The sequence below is a fragment of the Phalacrocorax aristotelis genome, chromosome 15 (assembly GCF_949628215.1).
Source record: "Phalacrocorax aristotelis chromosome 15, bGulAri2.1, whole genome shotgun sequence".
Classification (NCBI taxonomy): Eukaryota; Metazoa; Chordata; class Aves; order Suliformes; family Phalacrocoracidae; genus Phalacrocorax; species Phalacrocorax aristotelis.
The window spans coordinates 810,396-835,205 of record NC_134290.1 but is presented as its reverse complement, the minus strand read 5'-3'; the positions used below and the strand labels follow the sequence as shown (position 1 = coordinate 835,205).

Here is a 24,810-nt window from a genome sequence, read left to right as displayed (position 1 = left end):
AGAAACATTAACAGTCCATATTTAAGGGTTTTGGTGGCACTTATTTGCTATTTACTGCCTTCTCAGAAGCTGGGATTGAAGAGGCAGTACCTGGGGCTGCTGTTAAGTCTATTCCAGAAATACTTTTATGTTCTCATCTGCAATCAGAAGTACAGATAGCCTCAGCTTTAATCCATGATTTGAGAATCAGTGAGTCCTGATTCAGTGGAGCATCAATAGCAGTTATTCTGTAGTTTACCTTTCTCATTTTTTTAAATGGATACGCTTTTCTTTTGTGTGTGTATGTGTCTTTAAAAGCTTTTAAAAGCTTTTTAATAGTAATTTTCTGCCATGGGAGGAAGCCTGCCAAGGTCTGTACACTTAAACATCAAATCTTGTTTTAATGGTTTAATGTATTAGAGTACAGAATCATATTAATGGTTTTGCTTTCTCAACCCACTTATTCCATTAACTAATACAACAAAGGCATAGACACATGGTTTTGTTTTCTCCATGTCCTAACTCATTTGTGAGCCAAACTGAGTTAGGATGTGGGAACCTCTTCTCCTTGTGCAGTGCAGAGCAAAGGATGGAGAAATAGCTGCTGTGCAGTATGTGCCTGTGCTCAAATTGTTATATACATAATTCAGGGAGATTGAAGACAGCTGTGGACATGTCTGCTGAAGAGAGAGTTAAAAAAACTTTGTTCTTAGTTTTTAACTATAAGTTAGAAACCATGGTTTCTGTAGTTGGGTTTTTTTGGTGTTTGTGGATTTTTTTGTAGCTGTGGAATTTTCTGGAGGAAAAAAAAAAAGGAAGTTGAATCACTGGGTTATAATAGCCAATATTTGTTTCTTGCTTTCTAAAACAGGTATTTTCACTCATTATAGAAGACCCTCATTTAATTTAGGATTATTGCAAAAAGCAATAGAAGACAATTTCAAAATTAGCACTGCACTGGTTGAAACATTTCAAAATTGTGAATTCTAGAAAAGTGATGGGCTGGGAGGAACCTTAGATTGACGTTATGCAGAGCCCTGTTAAGCCGTCTAGAATGTTTTTAGTGAGCGAGATTCCCCCCACTTCTCTGGACAACCTATTTTAATGCTTCACTGTTTCATGGTGAAGACTTTTTTCTTATATCCGGAGAGAATTTCCCTGGAAAGAAATGGTGCCTGTTGCGTCTTGTCCCATCACCATGTGTCCTTGTGACGAGAGTACCTCCCTCTTCTCTGTAACTGCCTTTAGGCAGTGAAAGACTCTGATTACATCTCTCCTGAATCTTCTGTAGGCTGAATAAACTAAATTCCTTCAACCTTTTTTCATCTATAAAGTTCTCCAACCATCTAATTATCTTGGTAACTCTCTGCTGGACCCTTTTTATTCTTCAGTGATTATTTTGAACTGGGGGGACCAAAGCTCTATATAGTATTTCAGGTGTAGACTGACAAAGGCCCAGCAGATTGGGCGATGGGATTTGTACAGTCTGCTGGCTATACTCTTAATGATGCAGCTCAGGACACAGTTTGCCTTCTTTACTGCAAGGATGCACTTCTGATTCATGTTCAAATCCAGTTTATTGACTGTCTAACCGCTATTGTATTTCAGCCTAAGCTGATGGATTGTGTTGTTCCTCTTACATTTCAGCCTTGTTTCAGGAAGAACCTTCTTACTCGTTGTTTTGTATGCAAGTGCAAGGGAATACTCATTTTATGGTGACTGTTCCTACTCTGCACTTTGCAGTTTAATAGGAGCTTGGGTCATGCTTGAAATGTTTTCTAGTGGTGGATCCACCAGGGTGTTCCCCTACCATCTTTTTTTCCCCTCTTTTTCACGGCTGTAGAATGGACTATAGAATTTGGTATGTTTGATTATGTAAAATGTTACATCCTATGCTCTGTCTCTATTAAAGTCTTACAAATTTTTAACTCTGTTTTTCATTCCTGGTTGGAAAATGTTTTCCACAGATCTTTTTATACAACAACCTGTTGTTTAACTCCTTTTGTCAGAATTGCCTTTTTTTTTTTTTAAAAAAAATAATCTTTCCCAAATACTAGAGGTGACTTCACTCCCATCCTAACTATTAAACATTGATAGACAAGGACTAAATCTTCCTCTAATTCACCTATCTCCAGAAGGGCTTACTCCTCATTTGATGGTTTATCTGGAAGTACGTCCTTCAATTGCTTTAATACTTTGTGGTCTGAAATGGCTTGAACAAAAATTCCGGATTAGATTCCAGCAGAATTCTCTTAATAGAGCCAATTACTTAATAAGAGCAGTAACAAAGAAGAAATTATGTCAGAGATTTTAGGTTGATGTTCTGTTTACCGTCAATTCTTTAAGAAATAAGAGCTTAATGCAAGATTGATTTCATTACACTGAGCAAGCTTTTTCGAAAAGCCACAAGTAGTTAAAAGCATTTGGGAAATAAAATTGTGCTGTATTTAAATGTGCCAGTTATGTGCTCAAAGCCCTACATAAGAAATTAAATTTTCAGTTTAAATTACAATCTGTCCAGTTTCTAGACTTGTTTTTTAGTGTCTGACCAATATTATACTTTTTTTTTAGTCTGAGAGGTAATAATAATTCATAATGCTCAGAGCAATTGGAAACAGAAACCAGTCCCTTTTTAATTGTTTCCTTCCGTTGTATTTAATTCAGCTTCTCTGGATACATTAAGATTCTTGGATGATGGGTTTGCTTTCTGCTTGTTTTCTTACTAATAAAAGCTGGGCTCTACAGGAAGATGTAGAAAAATAGGGTATTCCAAGTTATTTTTGCGAACCAACCAAACCTGTAGGTGAACTTTTTTAACTGGCCATTTTTCCAGTGTTGATGTTCAAAATTCAGCATTCTATGGATGCTGCTAATATTTCATGTGAAATTTTTAGTTTATGCAAATATAATGCTTAAGGGAAGATTACTTTCTCTTGGTTTAGTTTCATTTACCATTTTCAGCACAACGTTATCCTGTTTTTCTTACTCCCGTGTTGGAGTGAGGGAATATACGGACAAAACTTTGAAAAATGTCTCTAGATTTTGGAGGTGAGCACTCCTCTTGGTTTTTAAATCATGTCAAGCATTCTGTCTTCATCCCCAGTCTTCCTATAGGTCTATTTTCTAGCTCATCCAGACTGTTTTGGTACCTTGCAATTTCTTTCTTCATGTATTCTGAGCACAAGTCTTCTTTCTTCCTCCAGAGGGTCAAGCCTCAGGTGTAGGTTCTGATGATCTCATATGCATCACTTGCAGCATCCTATTTTCTAATTTTGATGAGTGCATTCTTGCCTGATGGTGTCCATCCTAACTGTTGCAAAGATCACTGTTCCAGCTCATTGCTTTAACAGTGTTGCATTGTTTGAGTCTCCGTTCTCTGTCCTCTCTCATTTCCATTATAAGCTATTCTTCTCACTTTTCAGGCTGTGTACCCTTGCATCCCTCTTTCGATACTGAGATGTCTTCTGCGCTTCAGGGATGCTGGTGTTCAGGCTTAAACTCTTAAATTTTCAAATAAATATTGCTGTGCTTCCTCTGAAATGTGTGGAGCAACCTGGGAGAGAAAAAAGACATTGTAAGCTCTGTGAGGCGAAGTACTATCAAACTTTATTTTATTAGTACAGTGACTGGTGACTGACTTTAATGGACTCTTGGTCTATGGTAAATAGAGTATATTCTGCAATAATACCAATTCAAGAGGTACTTCTTGAAACTATATCCAGCATTAAGTCACTAAACTGGAAATGCCTGTGTTAGAAACTGTTAACCAGATTCTCTGTGCTTCAGCATTCCTCATTACTTTAATAAGGAATATCACAGCTGTCCTTGTAGTCCTGAGACTCAAAAAATTTGCTAATGCTCTTCAGTAGCTTTAACTAGTACGACTGGTATTTTTCTTAATAGCTTGGCTTGATGCATGCACGTATGCCTAAGCAGATCTGTGTTTAGCTTCACTGTGGCAATGCCAGTGTACATCTTTCTGCTCGCCTTCCCACATCACTTGGCTGTCCTGGGGAAGGAGGGAGAATATTTCAGCCAAGTGGTGAAAACCAGGACTGAGTTTTTCTCCCTCAGTAGACTGTGTAGCAAAGGAAATATGGTCATTCATATTTGATTTTTATAACTAGCTTGCCACAGATGACTCTGACAAGAAAAAACCCCTCTCCCTACCTTTCTCCATCTTATACAGATGTGATCCAAGGCATTACTGGTTACAGGGTGGGTGAAAGAACTTTTCAAAAAGTAACTTTATAAACAGACACAAGTTGGAATTCATTTGCTTTAAAAAAGCTGATATTTTCCCTCTTTTTTAGTAGAATCATAGAATTGTTTAGGTTGGAAAAGACCTTTTAAGATCATCAAATTCAACCATTAACCTAGCGCTGCCAAGTCCACCACTAAACCATGTCCCTAAGCACCACATCCTATGTGTCTTTTAAAAACCTCCAGGGATGGTGACTCAACCACTTCCCTAGGGAGCCTGTTCCAGTGCTTGACAACACTTTTGGTGAAAAAATTTTTCCTAAACCTCCCCTGATGCAGCTTGAGGTCATCTCCTCTTGTCCTATCGCTTGTTCCTTGGGAGAAGAGACCAACACCCACCCGGCTACAACCTCCTTTCAGGCAGCTGCAGAGAGCGAGAAGGTCTCCCCTCAGCCTCCTCTTCTCCAGGCTAAACCCCCCCAGCCCCCTCAGCTGCCCCCCAGCACACTTGTGCTCCAGACCCTGCCCCAGCCCCGCTGCCCTTCTCTGGACACGCTCCAGCCCCTCAAGGCCCTTCTTGTCCCGAGGGGCCCAAACCTGAGCCCAGCACTCGAGGTGGGGTCTCACCAGTGCCGAGCACAGGGGCCCCATCCCTGCCCGGCTCCTGCTGGCCACACCAGTGCTGACACAAAAAGCCTTGTACTGTGTGTTGCGTTTGTTTGCCTTTTTTAATTTAAGTAACATTGAAAAAGTTTTAACCCAGCATTAATTTAAATCCAATTTCCTGTCTCTCTTGAGGAGAAAGGAGGGAGAGCTTAATTTTTTTTTTTTTCTTTTGCTTTTAAATTTTCCCACCCCTGTGGCTTGAGGAAGCTGTGTGAAGAACATGTTCCCACAGACTGGGGGTCTCCAACAATGACATTTCCGTTTGCAAGCAGGCAGCTGGACAGCAGGCGAGGCTCAGACCACTGCCTTGGGCATTGTGAGCCCAAGCACGTACGCTTACGTCACCGGAGCCTGAACCTGCCTTTGGTGTACTTTGTATAAAAAGTGCTAAAGCTGAGCAGGAAATGGAGATTTCCCTCACATTCTTCTACAAATTGCCTTTAGTTTTGTTTTTTTTTTCTCTGTTGGAGGGGATTGCGGTTGTTTTCCATTTGTAATCCAAATCATTGGTTTGATCAGAAATACAACTGCCTTCGTTCCCAGCCTGTGTGGCACAGTAACACTGAATCTGGGTGGATTTTTCTGAATTAGGAACGACAAGTTTTAGTGTCTGGTCAAAGACAGGTGATGACTGTTAAATTGCTGTCAGGTGAAAGGTTGACTTGTGTGATTGTGTTTCCGCAATTCTGTGGCTGGAAGCTATAGTTCCTGCTACATTAAAATTTTAAAAACTAAGGAGGGGAGCTGGCTAGCTTCTGCTTAAGCCCAGTTAAGTGAGTTAGATATTAAAGTATATTTATATTGCTCCATAAAGGTCCAAAAAGATAAACTGAGTTGTTGTTACTGTTTGTTTCTTAATGAAAGTTTAAACTGACTGCTATCCGCTTAGCATCTTTACCATTTTTTGACTGCCAACAGCCAAGGATACAGTAATCTGAAATGTCTCTGAGGCATCTTGTTCATAACTCTTTTGGACTAGCTGACTCTTCTTATGATAACAGATACAGTCAGTGAGACGTGTTTACCAGTGCCACTGATGGAACATATTTGTTTCCATCTGAAACTTAATTTTAGTTTGTGATCTTGTTCACCTAAGTCTCTGTATAGAAATGGTTTGTTTAGACAACAAAATACTTGTCCTCATTATTTAGAAATTTTGGCTGGATATTAACACAGTAGAAAGGAAAATAAAACCTAGCATTAACAGAGATAGTACCACATGGCCTGTTTCAGGGATTTTAGGCATACATCTCTAACTTGTTTGCTTTTCTATCTTGGTGTGTACAGTTGTACCAAGTCTATACTCTTACCCTCTCTAGCACAACATTTTACACTTTTTAACATAGACATTTTGCATTTTGGGGGCGGGGCGGAGACAGGGATCTTAATATTACCTTGAATTAATATACAAGATAACTGACTTTCTTATCACCGCGTTTTTTTTTGTTGTTCTTTGTAGTAGTGGATTTGGGTTTCTCACCACAGAACTTTAGTATTAGGCTGTTCACTTTCTCTGCTGATTTCTTCAAAGATATTTAAAAAACCCACCAAAAAAAACCCCACAAGTATTGGTGGATTGGTAGAATTAATATTTGTTAATTATTATTTTAATTTTTTTTTTTTTTTTCCTTCAAGAACATCGACATAACAAACTTCAGCAGCAGCTGGAATGATGGCTTGGCTTTCTGTGCAGTCCTCCATACTTACCTCCCAGCCCATATTCCCTATCAAGAGCTAAACAGCCAGGACAAGGTACAACATTAAAAATCCCATTTTTGGGACTGTGAGACTATAGAATTAATAAGGATTAATAAAGAAAAACTAACAAATTTGAGTGCTAAAAAACCCCAATATTACTAGGAATCATAACTGAAACACTTCAATCTACCTTACGCTATTCTTATTATAACCTTGTAATATTATGAGATCATTGAGTTAACTGGAACTTTGGAACAGATATAAGGAAAAGAAATAACAGAATGTCACAAATGTCTGTGTGAGGCATTATATTTAATGCAAACAGTTGGAAAGTGTTTCCAGTTCACATTTTGGAAACGAATGTTTAAGCTTAAAGATTTTAAATCCGTCAACTTTGCATCTTGACATGTTTTGTACATCTCTCTCAGTATCACAAGGACGTTGTTTCATTGTACTTTCTCAAAGTGATAAGTGACCGTGATACTCTTCTCAAGTGATATGTATCAAATAAAGGTAAACCAGAAGATGTCAAGATTGCAGACTAGCCTGTATGTATTCTAGTGTGCTATAGTTAATACCTACTGGTGTGTTATCTGAAGATGTATTATTAACGATAATTCCTAAAAAGGTATAAGAATATTTCATTAACACTTGAAAAGATTTTTAAATTTATGCTTTCTAAAGAATTAATAGTTTAATCTATAGTGTTTTATAACTCGGTCATTCTTCACTGACAACGATTTTTCAGCATTATCTTCTGAATGAGGAATTAATAAAAATTTTCCATAATATTTGGATTATATTAGGACGTGTTCATTCCTATGGCTCTTTTTAAATGACTATGGTCAAATTATAGACTCCATTTGAAGCAAAAGTAGCAGCATTACTATGAACATTCTTAACACAACTTTATTATGTTTGAAGTAGTATTTCCTTGGATTCTAACATGTTTTTGTATCTCATGCAGAGAAGAAATTTCACGTTGGCTTTTCAGGCAGCTGAAAGTGTTGGCATCAAGTCTACCCTGGTAAGTTTTAAATGCATATTGAATGAATTATGTCCCATTTAAAAAAATCAAATTATTCTGTTTTGTGCTTTTGAAATATTTTCATGCTTTATGCTTAAAAATAGCAGATGAGCTCAACTAGAGGTTATTGCCCCGTATCATACTTGACTGAGAAACATAAGATACTCCCTACCTCAGTGGCTTTGTTCAATAAACCCCGTCATCAACAACTTAAGCTTACATGTTTCTTGCATTGCATTGAATACTGACTGAGATCCAGACCTGTACTCCAGCAGCTGCAGCAAAGGCAACAGCATGATAGCCTATAGCAGGTAAACTCTCAAGCTAAAAAAGGAAGATTCACCAAAACTCATCTCTCAATATCATAAGAAGAAATAATAATAAAGGCAATGAATTTGAGAACAATTTGAGAAATTATGTGATACAATCTTCAAGAATTCATTAATTCTCTTCTTTCTCTGACCCACTTTCAAATTATTTGGGTTTTTTGAATGTTGGAGGTACAAATCAAGCTATGTAATTTGTTCTCTTGCTCAGTCTAATACGAGAGTCAAGATTTTAACTTTTAAATTTAGACTTCTAATTCATCATCGTTGTAAATAATTGAAAGGTTTTTTCTATTATTTTTCATAATAAACTGTCTTATGCAAGTTTTAGCTTAAAAGAATCAGGTTTTAATAGTATAGTATCTCCTAGAAAATTAAGATAGCTGAATGTATGGAATTGGGAGTATTCCAAACCCTTGTGAATAATGGCAAAAATTCAGCTAAAATTGTCAGTATAAGAAATGATTCTTGAGCAATGCTTTTGTAACCTAAATTCTAACAAAGCTGCCAGATTTAGCAACTAATAATACAACAAAGTCAGACATCTTTAAAAATAACACTTTCCCTGATCCTTATCAGAGCCTTTACCCTCCAGCATTGTATTCGCTGACAATAGCAGTGCAACTGTTGGGCTTTAGTACTTAGACTTTGTCAGCGATTTGAAATGTGTAAGTTTCTTACCAAATGCTGATGTAAGAACGAGGTTGTGGAAAATAACTGCAGTAATTCTTACATAATTCAGCTTTAGTCGAAGTGGTTGCTGTCTGTCCTTTCTTTTTGTTGTGTACTTAATTACAGATATTCTAAGAAGAATTAAGTCTCTGAGCGCAAACTGTATCCATCTTAAGGATTTAGTGTCTGTTTACATACCTACGTATGCATGTGTACAATGTGTATGTTTGCGGATTTTTTTCCTTGTCCGTATTGCATGGGTGGAGGGTGAAAAAGGGTGTGAAAACTAGCGTATGTAAATACTTCTGGTCCTGTAAGGGAAAGTTATTTGTTCCCTGAGTAAGAAAGTGTTCGGCTACTTTCACGTGGGGAATAAAAAAAAAAATTACTTTCTCTTTTTTGAGTTCTGGAGGACCTAAAGGTTGCATAATAGACCCTTACAGTAAACAAAAATTATTACACACTGCATCACTCTGTTTTTCTTTGTACGTGTGCTGAAAGGGGGAGATCAGACTTTGTTTACTCTGCTTATTCACTGACAATCTGGTATACTGTTACTATGAAATATGTGCAAACTGGCCGATTATCAATTAGACACACATTGCTTTGTCGCTTGGAAATACCCAAATTGGTAGCAAACTTCCCTCTTCCTTGCCTCCTTACTCAAAAATACGAATAAAGCAAGCTAAAGTTCAGTAGTCTACTGTAAAATGTGATTCAATTATTTATTGACACTTGACTCTTACCCTTATACGAATTTTGAACGTTAGCTTCAGTTAATATCTGGGCCTTGATTCTGTGACTCACAGTTCCTGGGTAAATTGCATTGACTTGCAAGGCTGTTGTCGGGGTACGGGAACACTAAAGACTTGACAACTATACTAATTGTACTAAGTGGGGGACAACCCAAGTATGCACAGCATTAGGCATTTCAATCTTAAGTCAACAAAATAACTGTCCACAGATACTGTATTCATAGCTGTTTACATTTTGTAAGTAATACAAATACGTATGGAAGAAAACAGAACCTTCTTCATCAATCCTTTAAATTGTGGAAACTCCAGATTCCTAGGGATTTGTAAAAACACTGCCTCACAAGGTATTAATCACAAGGTTATAATTCCTGATTTTTACCAATCTGTTTTCTGTGGCAGGACATAAATGAAATGGTGCGAACTGAGCGTCCAGACTGGCAGAATGTCATGCTGTATGTTACAGCAATTTACAAATACTTTGAAACCTGAAACCCTAATAATTCAACACATCCATGGGATAGAACCAACATGAGCTATGAGATGGAAATCTTACTGAAATGCTAATCCCCGTTTCACTGAAAACTGGCAACATTTGAGTCCCCTCAAACTTCAGTGACACTATCCCGGATTGCCTCAGATTGCTTCAGCTACTAAGCCTGGAAACAACTGTTTAAAAGCAAGACTTGTTGCCACAGTGCTTGGAATAACCCAAGTTATTAAGCTATTCAGATGAATAATGTAGCCTAAAGATCCCGGACTACTTATGTACTGCCTTTCCAGCCTGAATTCCTGAAGCTTTCTTTCCTAGGAGAGTGAGATGAATGGATCCTCTAGCATATAGGAGACTGAACGTACAGCTAAAGCTTTGAGAAGGAAAAGGATAACATGGCATCATATTACTGAACTTTCTGTAGCGTCCTGATACCACAGAGTCTGAATATTCTACCCACAGCATATGGCACTCCAATACAGTAGAGTTCTTAATGGTAATTTAGTACTGCCTCTACAGCTATTTTCCCTCCTTTAAAATGTGCACAATATTCTTGGAAAACAAGCTTTTATTCCATAACAACAAATTGAGTGGAGAAGTGCTCTCAATACCTCAAAAAATTTGGCACAGAAGAACTCTTCATTCTAAAGCTTCATTATAAGCCTACCTCTGTCACAGTGATGTGGCTTCCAACTTTATCTTACGCATTGTAAGGACTAGCACGTACAGCTCCTGGTTTTCAGGGTGTGCTGTACTTCAAGGGATCTGTCCAAACTCCCCGTGCTTCCATTATAACAGAAATGAATCCATAATCAACCCTTGTACAGCTTGTTCTTTCCCCTCTTCCTCCTTTGCCTGTATAGCATGCACAGCTACCCCAGGCTTTACAGCAATATGAGCATACGTCATGGATTTCTGTGGTAGAATTTTGGAACTGCGATAGCATTTCCTCTGCAGAGAGAATATTTTCAATAAGATGTAATAATGAAGTAGTTTGTTTCAAAATCCAGTTTTGCCATGTTTTCTGTGTGTTTTTCATTGATCTTGCACATCCTCGTCTGACTGAAAAAAGGTGAGACGTTCTCTGATGAGAACTACGGGGAAACTGATGAAATGTGTATACGCCCAGTAGTCTCGAATATTGCGTGGAAATGACTCACTGTCACAAGGAAGATGTTGAGAAACTTGAGTCTGCTCAACTTCTATTTTCCTAAAATGTATCTGAATTCATGTAACAGCTCTCGGGCAAAAGAGTTCAAGTAAGTGCCTTAGTGATCATTGAATTGATACATCCTGGCACTTCAGGGCCTCATGTGGAATGTTGGTGGCTCAGAACAATTTCATATATCCATTTGTCACAAGCTGTTGTAATCTCGTTTGTCAAATCAAGGGAAGACTTCACTCTGTTGTTGCTTTTGCTTCTTATTTTTCTGAATACTTACAAGCAGGTAAGCCACAGTTGAGCATCTCTCATTAACATTAAGCAGAAGCCTACTTTAGAAGCAAGTTCTGTAGCAACTGCTATTTATAAGCACATGCTCTTTCCATGCAGTAACCCTCTTACAAAGAAAATGAGTCTGTCATTCCTATGGTGCTCTTATGACTGTTAAGGACAGTTTGAATGTCTCAGATGTTAACTCAGTGAATGAAACTGTGCTTGGCATCTGTGAAACTTCATCATGGTATAAAAGCACAGATTTAACTTGAAATTATTGCCAAATCCAAAAACCTATCCTCTGAAGAACATAGCTCACGTGAAGAGTAATAATTCAGCACGGCTCTAGCAGCTAGCATTATATAAAAATACATGCTTACACTCATGTGCCTGTGAGAATTAAAAAATTTGCAAAATAACTACTTAATCCATGATGACAGCCTTTGGAGAAGTTTTCAGAGCAGCAGTGTCTCATACATTCTTACAGGTCTTTAGAACCTAAAAGTAGCTAGTGACCATCAGATTAACTGGTACATTTGAAGAGCCAACATAACCTAAAGACCATTGTTGCAGGAGAGGCTTCAAGTGAATAATAGTCACTAACAGATTCTAATAAAAGTCTGAAATACAATTTCCTCTCCCATATATTTCTTAAAAAATGTTTACTTCTTCAAATAAGCTTCAGTAAGAATAGTCCTATTGGAAACATGTGTTATTGCTGTCTCACATTCTCTTTCTTACTACTCTGTTCCAGTTTTTACCAATTTGTGTTTAAAAACCTTTTATTCATCTTCTGAACAGACATCCTTATCTATGATTGTCTTATTTGTTGCCTTAGACTTTAAGAAAATATTTTTCTAATGAAAAGGATAGCATTTCTTGGTCTAAATTCACTCATTACCTGTTTTGTCAAGGTAATTGGAGCTTTAAGGTGATTTTTTTTTTCCTGTCCCATGGTCAACTTCATTTACCTGGAATGTTCTTTTAGTCCTTGACTGAAGTAACACTAATAGTACAACTATTTGTGAAAGGGGAAATCACATTTTCCAGATACTTTATTTTAAAAAGATGAGCTGCTAGTCTTCAGAGAGAAAGAAAAAAGTTATTAGTAATTATAAAAATTATCTTGTTTTGAACTTCAGAGCTCTGTAAACTTCTTGGTGTGATTCGTCTGATAAACCTCTGCTGAATTCCTATCTGTAAGGGAATACTGGGCTTCATGAAGAGGTTTTTTTGTAATGATGTATCTGAGCCTTTACGTATAAAGATGCTGCACAGCTGTCCAAGTGGAAGTAATGAAGCAATGGAAGATCTAAAACACACATAATGCCCTGCTGCACTCTACAGTGTGTTTTTTCTGAAGGTTCAAACCGCATTAAATTTTTCAAGAGGAAGAATAGCTCTAGCCCTTCCAGACGTGGATGGTACTGTTCTGTTCGGTTCCTCATGGTTAATCCTGAAACAGCCTGGTTTTGTGTACATCTGAAGTGCAAGTTTACGCTGATTTACGTTCTGTTGTTTTTAATCCAGAAGATACTTCTGAATGTACTAAAAAAAGACAAATATTTTATCACCACTTTGTTACTGCACTTTAGTGTGTGCCTTGCAAATGCCTGTGCTGTAGTGTATCAGGGTTACTCACTGCCAGCTGTAGGTAGGATGGGGAACAGCTATACCATCTTCTGGATCCTGTTTACTGAAATGCTTCCATAGGTTAGAGAGGTCAGTTAAGCGCCAGGTGTGTATTCTGCTTGGCTAGTTGTCTTTCTGCCACAAGGCCATCAGCAGTGAATGGAATGAACGGTTTTGGGGTTTTCCTTACCAAAAGAGAAGGGATGGGAGGAAAATGTTAATTTTGGTTATTCAGGAAAATTCTGTCAGAGAAGTTTTGATATGGAGTATCTAACAGCAACAGAACTGAGGTGGCTTCAGAATGGCTTACACTTGGTTTGATTTTCAGTCGGTTTTGTTTGACCCAGTTTGATTTGATTGTCTTTTGTGTTTAAATAGAAACACTAATTTAGTATGTCTGGTGTGAACGTCAGTGGCCCTCACAAAGATCTGTCATCTCATGCCTCCAAAAAATTGTGAGTGAATTTTTCACTTTTAAACTTCTGTTTGCAGGTAGGTTTATCCAGGATATAGTATTTAATTACAGCGTATTCTGATGTAAAAGTGAATTTTTGTCTCTTTTGCATAAGATATATTTCTCAAGTTATATGTAGCATTTCTGATAATTTTTTGCCTCTGGTTTTGTAAAATATTTCCACTGTTTGTGTTTTTTCTGTAAAGTCCATCATCGTGCTTTAGGGGCCTCTTAATTTACCAGAGCTAAATGAACTCAGCTTTGATGTATTGGTGTAAACTCATATTAATACCGCTGGCAGCAGCCATACTCTGGCTCTACATGCATAAGGAGAAATAAATTTGTCCTGTGCTCTAATGATGCAGTACAGCAGTTTAAACTGCTGAGGATCTGCCTTAAGAATTTTGTAGCTGTGACAAAAAATTCTCATTGGCATCTCATTTCTGTTAATGATCTCAGTGTTAAGTTCTTCATTTTTTTCAGTTCAACACTTCAGACAGTTGGATTCTGTTGCATCTTTTGCATCACCAAAAAATTACTTTTACTCAGTTCTCTCTATTGATGTACAGTCTTGGCCCAGGGTGCAAATTTTATTATAGCCTAGTTTTAAACAGGATTATTTGGGAATTTGGAGATCTGGAGAACTTCTGGGTGTTTTTCTTACTTTCCGTGTTCTGCTTGTGACTGGTTTGGGAATGGTGCCTGGTTTTTAGGTGGTATGTGACAATATCTTCCAAAGCTGCCCCCTCTGGATGGCTAGTGTGAAGCTATGCATAGGCTAAAGCCTCTGAAACTGTGTTCATGTGATGTATGTGGTGACTTTATTTCTTAATTTGCTGTTGCAGCTAATGTAGTCACAGCTTAACTGCAGGCTGCATCGAGCAGGAGCTATTAAGGGGCAGAATTCTTCTGTGAAGGAATCCAGGTGTACACCTTTATGCTATTTTTTGCCTATTGTGAGTAATACTCTTTCTGAGGTGGCCTAAGAAAGAGCATTTAAAAATATTAGTGTTCATGTACAGACTGATTTAACTATATAGTTTGTTTGTGATCCTTCCCTTGACTTGGTAAATATTTATTTCTGGTTTATTTTTATGTTCTGCCACGCTCTATTTATGCAGTTCCTTTCTTTAAGCTAGCATTGGTGTGTGAATACACAATAACATTAACCAGTCTGAGATATGATTCGGTGAAAAATGGTGTTAAAGTATAGTCATCATCCATGAGTTCTGGACATGCCACCGTGCTTTCCCAAGGTAGTGTACATTGATTGGCAAAATGTTAGAGCTGCTTAAATCACCCACGACTTCCTTATCCCCCATGTAGCCTACAGCACCCAGGGTGCAGGTGTTCTTGCCCCCAAATTATCAACTCCTTAAATGAGTTAAGGGTTCATAGACATCTCATAACATATTTAACTGTCCCAATTTAAAAAGGTATTTCTAATAGTGATTTTGCTTTCAAAGAAGAGTAGCTAGATGGGTTTTAAATTACTGTCTGGCTTGCTGAGCATTCCCAGTCCTTCAGTCAGCTAAGTTTTTTCTGTTGTATTCCCTATGATTTCAGTGTCAGTGTTGTACTACACTTGGCAGTTGCCAAAGCTAAAGTGTTAAGCATCTGGAGTACGTAGCAAGTATACTTTTGATAATTAATGCTGAATAACTTAAAAGATCAAGGTTTGTACAGTTCTGATCTCTGTCAGAGTGTTGATACAAATGTCATTTTTCCTTATGTGTATTTGTGCTTGCCAGTTTTGGGGATGCCACACCCTTGAACTCAGTTTGACACGGCCACTATCCTAGCCTCCATAAATTAATTCATTCTGCAATAATAGGGTTATTTCCTCACACTGAAACATCAGTAAAATCTGTGAATACCAGATGAGACTTCCTTCCAACTGACATCTTTCACTTGCAATATTCCTTACCCTTAGGCCACTGTCTGCCACAGAGTTGCACATAAAGTTCCCATCAGTTCCAGCAGGATGTGTGGATGCAAAATGGTAGGGTGGACTTTTGGCAGACTATTAATGGCGGCCTGATGCGATTAAGCTGGTTTCATTTTAATCCCCTATTTTCAGGGGGTTTCAGTTTAGCCAAAAATCACTTATCAAAGCTGAAATGTGGCATGTTTTTTCTCCACTGGGAAGTATGCTTCAGTTTAATAATATTTTTATGAGATTGTATTTATGGAAACTGAAAGAAAAATGTCATGAAGCTAGTTTTGTTGCACTTTTCTAAGGCTTTTGTATTTTGCATAGAGTTCTAGAATATGAACAAGTCGTTTGGGGAAGTCAAGGCTTAAAACTTGCTGTGCCCCAGCATAGCAACATATTACGTGCATTTTCATTCTAGCGATATATGTATTATTTTAATGGCATGTAACTAGTGTATTTATGTGGTAGTTAGGGAGCCCAGTGGACATTTCCTGCTGCAGAGGAGCCATTGGCAGTCCTGGTTCCACAGTTCATGAGCTGACCTGTTTTCACAGTCGGCTGCATTTGCAATAATGGAATAGTCAATTTTTGTTTCTGAACTCTATTTCAACAGATGGGGAGAAAGAGGCTGCTCTTTTTTTCTGTTCCATTGTTTAAACTTTTCTGGAGGCTTTTGCTGGTTTCCACTTATTGCATATGTTCAATTAGGATAATTACTTGGGAGTCAGTTCAGTTCAGAGGGCACAAGTACATGTAACATACTCAAGTAATTAATCCTTGTAACTTACAACATTTCAGTGTGTTAGAAACTTTTGGTTTTGCATATATTGTAAGGTCATTTATACTATTTTTAAGTAGCACTTTTATACATACATATCTGAAGGGTTTTTTGAACAGGAATGTTTTTTCTGTATGTTATCTAATGGAGAGAAAGTATAACACTACTAAACAAAGCATAGACTAGTTAGCCTCCAGACTGTAGATTCGTTTTAGGTCAGTAATGATCAAGAGTTGTTCAATGTGTATGAAATAAATCAGTGATCCCATTTAATATTGGATAACTCTCCAGATCAAAGACAGAAGGGCATTATTGGTACCCTCCAACTCTTGGATGAGGGTACTTTCAGTTCAGGTGCGAGGCAGAATTGACAGAACAGTGTGTTGAATTTTGGACTTCATGAAAGAACAGAATTTTATTGATGTCGCGGTCTAACTTCACAGCACTGTACTGGATAAGGACTAACTTTGTTTGAGATGACGCTGCAGCCAGTACTGGTATCTCCTAAATAGCTAATTTAAAGCTTATTTTCCATGGCCTTTAAAGATAATGTAAAATAGTGATTCTTAAAAGCTCCCCTCATCCATCCAGCTTTTCTGATTTGTAGTGGTTTTATACTCCCTTGGAACACAACTGTTAGACTGACCTAACAGTACCTGTATGGGTTTAGTAATTCTTGTTCTAGACAGCAAGCACTTTTCTCTTTTCCAGAACCCTTTCAGATGGTTTACACACACACATTGACATTGTAGACATTTTACATATATAGAGAGGTTTTACATAAATGTATATATGTACATATATACACACATATATACGTGTGTGTATACATATGCAGGTTCTTAATAAAACTGAACATGTTTCAGGAAGTGCTTGTGTCTTGAATACTTAGGGTGGCTATTAGTGTATACATTTAAAGGTAAGGAGGAAAAAACCATTTTGTTTGCTTCTGGTTAGAGCTGAGAAATATAGATTTAAGGAAAACTTGGAAGTATGTTTAAATTGTATTTAATCCCGTTTCTGGTTTGAAAGGCACAAGCTGTTAATCATTGGAACTTAAAAGGTCAGCAAACATATTTTAAGCTAAACCTTTTGGAGGACCAATATGCTTTTTATTTTGCAAGGACCACTAAAGATCTGGGCATTTACTTTCTCCCTGATGTATTCTGTATGAGTATTTAGTATGTATGCCTTCAATTTGCCAATGTTGCCATGTTTTCTTCTTAATTATTCATTAAATAAAGATTGCAAATAGCAAAATGTGTGTTTGTTTTCTTGAGTGAAGCTGCTACAGAATGGAGTATTTTAACACTATTTGTGGCACTGTGGGTTTTCAGGAGTAAATGTTACAGGAAGTGGTTTGTGGAGGTTTATATGCTATGGCTGAGAAATGCGTGCGAATCATTTGCATGCACATAACTGCGTTATTTTTTTTGAAGTCATGTCTGTTTTGGTATACCAGCATACTTAACAGTATCTACCCCCAAAGGTTTTTAAGTTATAAGATGGTGAACACCATAGATAAGAGGTATGTATTTAAGGCATCTACTTAGCCTGCACTGTCCTAGTCTTGAATATGAGAAACGAAGAAGGGAATTGCAGAGAATATGTTCCATTTAGGCAACTTCTGTAATATATTGCAGGATTAGAATTATTTAAATGTTAGTTAACCTGACCCAAGTAAGGCGCCGCATGAGTGTGTGCTCGCTTGCTGCCTCTCTCTCTGAAGGAACTGCGCTTGGGAGGGATTGGGGACTTTATAACAGTTAAGAGTATTTAAAACACATGCCTAAAAATAAATGTTTCAGGTGAAAATAAAGACTAGAACACCTTAAATCTGACTTGGCCTCAGTCATCCTGATGGTAACTGTTTTCAAATTCTGTTTCAGAGCTTTGATTTCAAGGCCTCTCTAATAAATTGGATCCAGAGGTCTGGATTGTGCTCCTATTTATGTCAAATGTTGTTCTTAAATGCACTGACTAGTGTAGGTGTTCTAATTCTATGTATTTATTACATACTTATTTTGATATTTTATGTGGTGGTTTCTGACTGCTCAGCAATCCAGAAAAGTGTTTGTCTCAGTAATGTTCTGCAAGAAAGTATCTCACTGCTTCTTTCTTGAGGTGAAATATTCTCCCCGAATTTGAGTGGTTTAAGAAAACTCTTCTTCATTCTCAAAATGGATTCATATCCTGTTTTTAAGCATGGAGCTTCAGTTTTCGTACTTCTCTTGAAAATAAATGCTTTAAAAGTGTAGTGTAACAAACTCATGTCAGAAAACAGATGTTCTTATTTTCTGTAGCAAGTGCATGAGAGCACGGTAGAAGTTATTTGTACACCTGTAGTTCGCAATCTGCAGGTCAAGACAGAAGCAGTGAGCGGGCACAGGCCAGAGCTGAGGTGTGCTAAAACAGTAGTGTCTGTAGAGCTGCAACTCTTCTTTCCCATATCAGCTGAAATAATATTCCCTAACCATTTTTTTCAGGGATTGTTTTCCAAGCTGTCACTAGAGAATTTTGTTAAAAATGTGAAACTAGCTCCTTAAGTGTGTTTAAGTTGAATGTAATAAGGTCAGTTAAATAATTATGAAGGTCTTACTGAAAAACTGCAGCAAAATAATAGCCTCAGAAGCAACATCAGTGTAATATTCCATTTTGTTAAATCACAAATCTTATATCAGAGTCACGGTTGTTCTGCAGTTAAATTCTATGTAGGAACTAGGTTAGCATTACAGAACTTTCAGCTGAAACTGTTATCATAAAGGGTTTCACAATTGCTTTGATCAACGGAAGAGGGTTGGATTATGTCATGTATGTTGCCAAGAGCTGCTGCCTAGTTCCACAAAGTGCACAGGCAAGAGGGGCTCATGAAGATTTAAGTTCTTCCCACACAAAAATTCTTTTAAAACAGAGACAGTAACTTATCATAAAAAGTTAACTCCCTTCTCTAGCTGGGAAGTTATTAATAGCCAGCAGCTACTGCTAAGACTTTAACAAAAAATAAAAAAAGAGGTGCTGAATTCTGTGCCTTTCACGTTGTTCTCCCTCTCTCAGCTCCCTCACTCAAGTGTTTTGTCTACGGGGTTTTTTCAGCACTCCTTCCTTGGCCCCAGCATTTGTATTCTTGTTTCTTATACTGGTGTTTTTCTTTTTCATCCTCAATGCTAAAGGTTGGGTGAGGTACAGAGCTCCCTGCTGAACTGCTTGGAAAGTAGTGACAGCATTGTGGAAAGCGCCAGTATCTCTGTATGAGATACTGCTTGATCCTGTGACCCGACACCTTGGATGGGGAAGTTAGCTAATTGTGTCTCTCTTCCTGGCAGCTCAAGATTAGAAGAACATTTATGATGAATTACATGGTTTTTATTAGCTTCACTTCTGTTAGGAAAGTTGCTTTGAAACACCTTCCACGCACCTTTGTTTGGAAAAAATTCTGTCTATGAATTCTAAAAAAAAAAAAAGTAGATAAGGGACTGAGGCCGTCGATCCTAATCCAAGCTGAGGTTTTTTACTAGTCTTTATGTCTGCCATTTCCCTCTGTATCACCAGAGTTTAACTGAACTTCGTAGAACTGAATTTCTGTATATGAAAGGCGCTGTTTCACAAATATGATGTTGATTTTCCTTAGACATTCTTTGCTCTTCAGGATTTCCAGTTCTTTGGAACCTCCTTAATCTCGTTGTGAAAATAGGGTTGATCACAGTAGTGTCTTATCACAGTATTTTTACTGCTAGACATTTGCGTTGGTTACATAGCATGAGGAAATATTTCTGCTGCTCTCCAGTGCTGTGCATAGCTCACTCCCTTGTTTATGCTGCCTATTCTTAAACCATTTTAGGCTCTTTTCTCACACCAAAAGCCTAAAAGTTAAGCTCTTAAAAATGAAGGAAACTTGAGAAGGAGACATAACAGTCTGGAGACAACTTTACTGAGCTGTTGACAATATCATATTTTTCAAAAATAAATATCCCAGTGAGCACCGAAATGCCAGCGTGTTGAGTTAACGCTGTGTGTCTCTGGGGCCACATCCAGAGTCAATCAACTGCAGTGGAGGAAAGCCTAGGGTAAAGCCTGTGGCGTGCATAACCAGTGCTATCTCTTGAAAAAGAAAATCACGACACTGGTGATTGGGATGATCCTGAAGGGTGCTGAGCACCAGCAGTTTTGCAGTTCAGAGCTGTTAGGTGTTCAGTCCTGAAAAATCTTTCCTGAATATGGCTGGTCTAACAACACTACTGCTGGGCTATCGTCCCAGCAGAGAAGCAGCGTAAAGGGAAGGCATGCCGCAGTTTTCCTCTTGGTCAGAGGTACAAACCTTGTACAGGCATGGGAACAGGGTCCTAAAACACTAAGTTCACTTCAAAAACCTATGAAGTTCCATCATTTTACACAGACATTTCCAGCACACGTTATTCCCTAGCGGGGAGTGGTGGGGAGCAAGGTCAGTAGCTACTTCTTGTCTCCAGTTTGTGTTGTGACAGAGCTTGGTTATAGACAATGTGCATTTTGTCAAGTTAAATAAGGGTTGCCCTCTCATTGCTCCCTAGAATAAAATGAGAATAGTGTAAGTGAAGAAGAATCATCTGACTTCTGCTGGGCCTTGCAACTCCAACAGTCCGTTTATTGTATAAAGGTAACTTCTATATATTACTATTATAGAAAAGAAATAGCTGTTGCTCTGCAGCTCCCACATGATGATTCATGCTACCAGTTTTTCTTCTATTAATAGTCTACAAAGAGCGCTTAAATTTAGATTGAACTCCATCTCGTAGTCTGTCATGCTGAATAGCATTTAGAGAAGTGAAGCCACAGTCTGTTTGGGCAGTGCCTTTTACGGAGGCCGTCCAAATCTCGGCACAAAATCACTGAAAATCCTGTTGTTCCTGACCCAAGTGCAAATGGCAGGATTCACAGAGTGTTGCGGGTAAGGGCGGTTGCGTTTCCCTGTGAGCACAAACCTTACCTCGACATTAGCTTGTTTTCCTTAAGCCTAGGTAAAAGTTGAACTCCTGTGCTGGAATCGAACAGTTTGTGAGAAGGCTTCAGTCTTTGACACAGAGGAGCATCCTTTGTTAAGCTGTTAGCGATGGGCGTTTCCAACAGCAATGCTGCATGTGTAACTTTGTTAAGGGACTCTTTCTTCAGAAAATCTAGCTGCTGCTTTTTCTTTTTCAGTGTTGATTTTTAAATTGCTAACATATTTAATGTTGAACAATGTGAGTGACATAATTGCATGTATATACACACATATGGATTTTTATTTTTATATATATCTCTAATGTTGAAGGATTTGCTAGTGTTTTCAAAGGACCTCAATTAACCCTGCCTCCATCCCTTCTCTTAGACTTGTGCCTTTCACTGCTTTGAGGAGAGTCAGGCAGTATTTGTGGGAATGGGATTATGTACAAGTCAGAACACATAGTTGTAAGTGCCCTGTTTAATAACATTGCATATGTGCGCTAATGCAATACTCAGTTTGATGCTTCTTTGCAAAATATGCATCCCTTAAATGTAATTTTGTGTATACCAGATGAATCGGTCTGGTTGGAGAGAAAAATTTCATGATGGAGAAGAGTTCCAAAACTGGTAAAGAGTAATCTCTTTCTTGTAGACAGAAATATTTTTTGTTTTTAAAAAACACTAATTCTTCCAGATTCTGTTCTAGACAAACTGATGATCATTTTCAGTCCCTCACATGGAAGCCTCAATACATGGGTATGATTTTCCTGCTATCTTGCTGCTTACCAGGGTGGCAGGCTGGTTTTGATTATAGTCGTTGTAGAGGAGTCTGGTTTGTGTTTACAGAGGCATCACTGGCGTGCCCAAGCAGACTGTCGATCATGCAGTATGGGGAAAGAGAAGGGTGAGTTTCACGATAGGTCTCAAGTGTGAAGTTTTTATTGACTTTGCTTTCGTCTTTTTGAAGGGAGCATTTAAAGGTTTTTTTTTCTACACAGTCTTTCGAGAGTTTACTACTTCAGCTCAGTTGCCAAGTCTGAGAAGTACAAATAGCCTCGTAGTGCTGCTTTTCAGTTGCCCAAACCTGAGGAGTTTGGCTTGTTCAGTTAGGAGACAGTGTACAGTATGTTACTGCAGCTCTGCTTTTCAGGAATGAAAAAGCCCTTCTTGGCTGTACAGAGGAGAATCAGATGCCTTACTTTCTTTCCTTGCAGTACTGCACTTCTTTCAGCTCACAGCCTGAGCCAGCAGCTCAGGCACAGTCACACTGCCAGGTGTGTGGCAGTACCTTCCCTGTGGCTGCGGAGGCTGCGGGAAGCTGTTCTGTTTCCAGGTAGTTTCAGCCTATTTCTTAAGGTAGTCACTTCTCAAACTGTATCTGGCCACAGCGGTTGTAGTAATGCTGTTTTCCTTCATGAGTGACTAAGAAGGGAAAGGAAGTCAGCGCACTCTTAGACTGCCCCCCCGCCGTTATAAAAACAAAGAAAAAATATGAAAGCTGGTTGTATTCCTTACTGTCATTGTTGGCCACTCGTAAGGAGGGCATAAGTAGAAATATCTACAGGTAAGGACAGTACACATTGAATATGCACAAGAAGAAACATGTTCTGAAGACCAGTGCAGTTGTGATACTTGACAGGGACAATAGCATAAAACCAATAGAAAACCAATTAATTTCTTAATTGAAAAGAAAGGTGACAGCTTTCATTCAGTAAGGTCTGAATAGATCTATCATATCCAGTTGGACAGGATAGGACATAACACAGCAGCTGCTCATTATAAACACATTTACTTGTGCAGAAGTGAGAAATGAGCATGCAAAAGTAGAGGAACTGGCTCTGGGAGGTGTTAATACTGATTTTTAACGCCTTGAAACACCACAGAATTCTGAACTGCACAGAGAAAATGAATAGGTGACAATGGGGACATGATACACCACCTGAACTGGAATGGCTGGTGGGAGAAGGATCCAGTGGTTTGGTGCTTTTGGTAGTGGTATCGGAATGCTTTTATAGGGAAAAAAAAAGCGCAGTTTATAAGAAACTTGTCAGGGTGCCATTATCAGCCAGTCCTGCAAAGCACTCGGGCATTTGCTTTGGGTGTTCTGTGACATGCTGATTTAAAAGAAAATATAGTCTGCATCAGATAATCTTAAAATTTATTAGCTGCAAAAAATCAAAGAGTTATAACTGCGAAAAGAAACATCCAGTGAAGTATTTCTGGGGTCCTTCAAAGATATATTGATCAACATCTGCGACTCAGGAAACTTGTAAGATGATGTGTTGAGGATGGGACTGTTGGAAGAAAGCAGCCTGACAGCTTAATAAAGGGAGCTGACTGCAACAACTTTGTTTTTAATGTATTCAGGAACAAAATCATATTTAGAAACTGCATCCCTGCTCCTTAAAGTATTTTGATTCCTAGCTTTCATTGATTTCAGTGGGAGAGAGTAATTTGGATGTCTTTGAGGATCTGGGCCCCTCCACTGCAAATTCAGTTGTACAGCATAAAATGCTGTGGAGTATCAGCTCGGGGTGGGAAAAAACTCTACGCTACCTCCTGTACAGGGCAAGAGTGAGACCATTACACAAGCAGTGCTCAATTCTAGTGTCAGCATTTTTCAAAAAGCTCTGGCAAACTTCATGTAGGCAGACAGCATTTCTAAATTTGTCAATATTGCAGCATGTTTTGATGAGGCTTCTAAATTTCTCATAGTATCCCATTATTGCTTTTTCTCTTGACTTGGCTAGTCAATATATGCGGTCCTTAAAATCATTACTGTGTGGTAGATTACTTCAGCCTTTTCTGTAACTTCCTGGGAAAAATCCCATTTTCTTTTTTCTCCCCACAGGATTCCCATTGTGTTTGGAGCAGCGCTCAGGTCTCCACTCCACTCTGTAACTCGTAGCTGGGCGGCCCAGGCAGCCCGTGTGCCAGCCTGCCTTCCTGTCTGGGGTAAGAGCAGAGGGGAGGGCAGCACAGGCGCCAGCTGCTGCTGCCGGTGTTAAATTTTTAATGCTCAGATGCTCATAGGTTTTGAGGTTGGTGCTGGAGTGGCTGGTGCCAGTTCTGCTACTTTTTTCCTCCTGTCTTGATACACCAAAAAAACTTAAGCATCTTTAAAGCTCTTGCTGCCAGGGAAGGGTGGGTAAGCCAGTTGCCTGTTGGTCAAAGTAATCTGCATACGCTTCTGGCAGATGTGACGTGAGAAAAGCACCTTTGGGCTTGGGAATCCTACAATAAAACTTCTGTTGCGAGGCACAAGCACCCAAGCTGTGGCAGTCCTCTGCGCAGAGGGGCTCGGGCTCCCTGTCACTGAAATGAGCTAGGTTTTCACAGGCTGGGGTTTGGGTAGGGTTGGTGCGAACTGTGAACCTGATAGTCTTCCCTGTTTGTAATGTCCAACCAATAGAAACGCGTAGATAAATTACCTGCTAAGACGAAAAGTTGAAAACTAGAAGTAAAAAAAAAAAAAAGATATCCACAAAGAGCAGTGGGTTCAAATTCTCGAGAGGTTGTCTCCCCGCTTCAGAACTGCTGTGAGATGAGTCACGGCTGTTCCCCAAGTCTGTTCTGTGGAGGAGCAGGAGGTGGCGGGGGACATGCACGGCCCCAAGGGGGGACACCACCGCGGGCCTGGCTCCAGGTGGAGACGCACGTGTGTGCTGGTCGGATCCACAAAGACGTCCGCAGTGGGAAATGGGAAACTAATGTAAAATGTTTAATATCTTTACTGAGACCTCTTCTACCCTTCTCCAGAGCGGTAATGCACTCTGGAAGGGGGTTCCTTTCTGGTGCTA

The 24,810-nt window shown here is 38.8% G+C and overlaps 1 protein-coding gene across 4 annotated transcripts in view; it reads left to right on the top strand.

Moving 5' to 3' along the window:
- Positions 1–24,276, top strand: part of SPECC1L (sperm antigen with calponin homology and coiled-coil domains 1 like) — a 79,154-nt gene extending 54,878 nt beyond the window's left edge. For 3 of the 4 annotated variants that reach the window (XM_075110797.1, XM_075110798.1, XM_075110795.1), the window contains 3 exons: positions 6,484–6,600; positions 7,514–7,573; positions 9,726–10,821. In XM_075110797.1, coding sequence (XP_074966898.1) covers positions 6,484–6,600; positions 7,514–7,573; positions 9,726–9,815 — 267 coding nt within the window. In that variant the 3' untranslated portion in view covers positions 9,816–10,821. Of the gene's footprint in view, positions 1–6,483; positions 6,601–7,513; positions 7,574–9,725; positions 10,822–23,861 lie in introns of those variants that run through there. The other variant, XM_075110796.1, reaches the window with a different exon arrangement.
- The last annotated feature ends 534 nt before the right edge of the window (positions 24,277–24,810 follow it).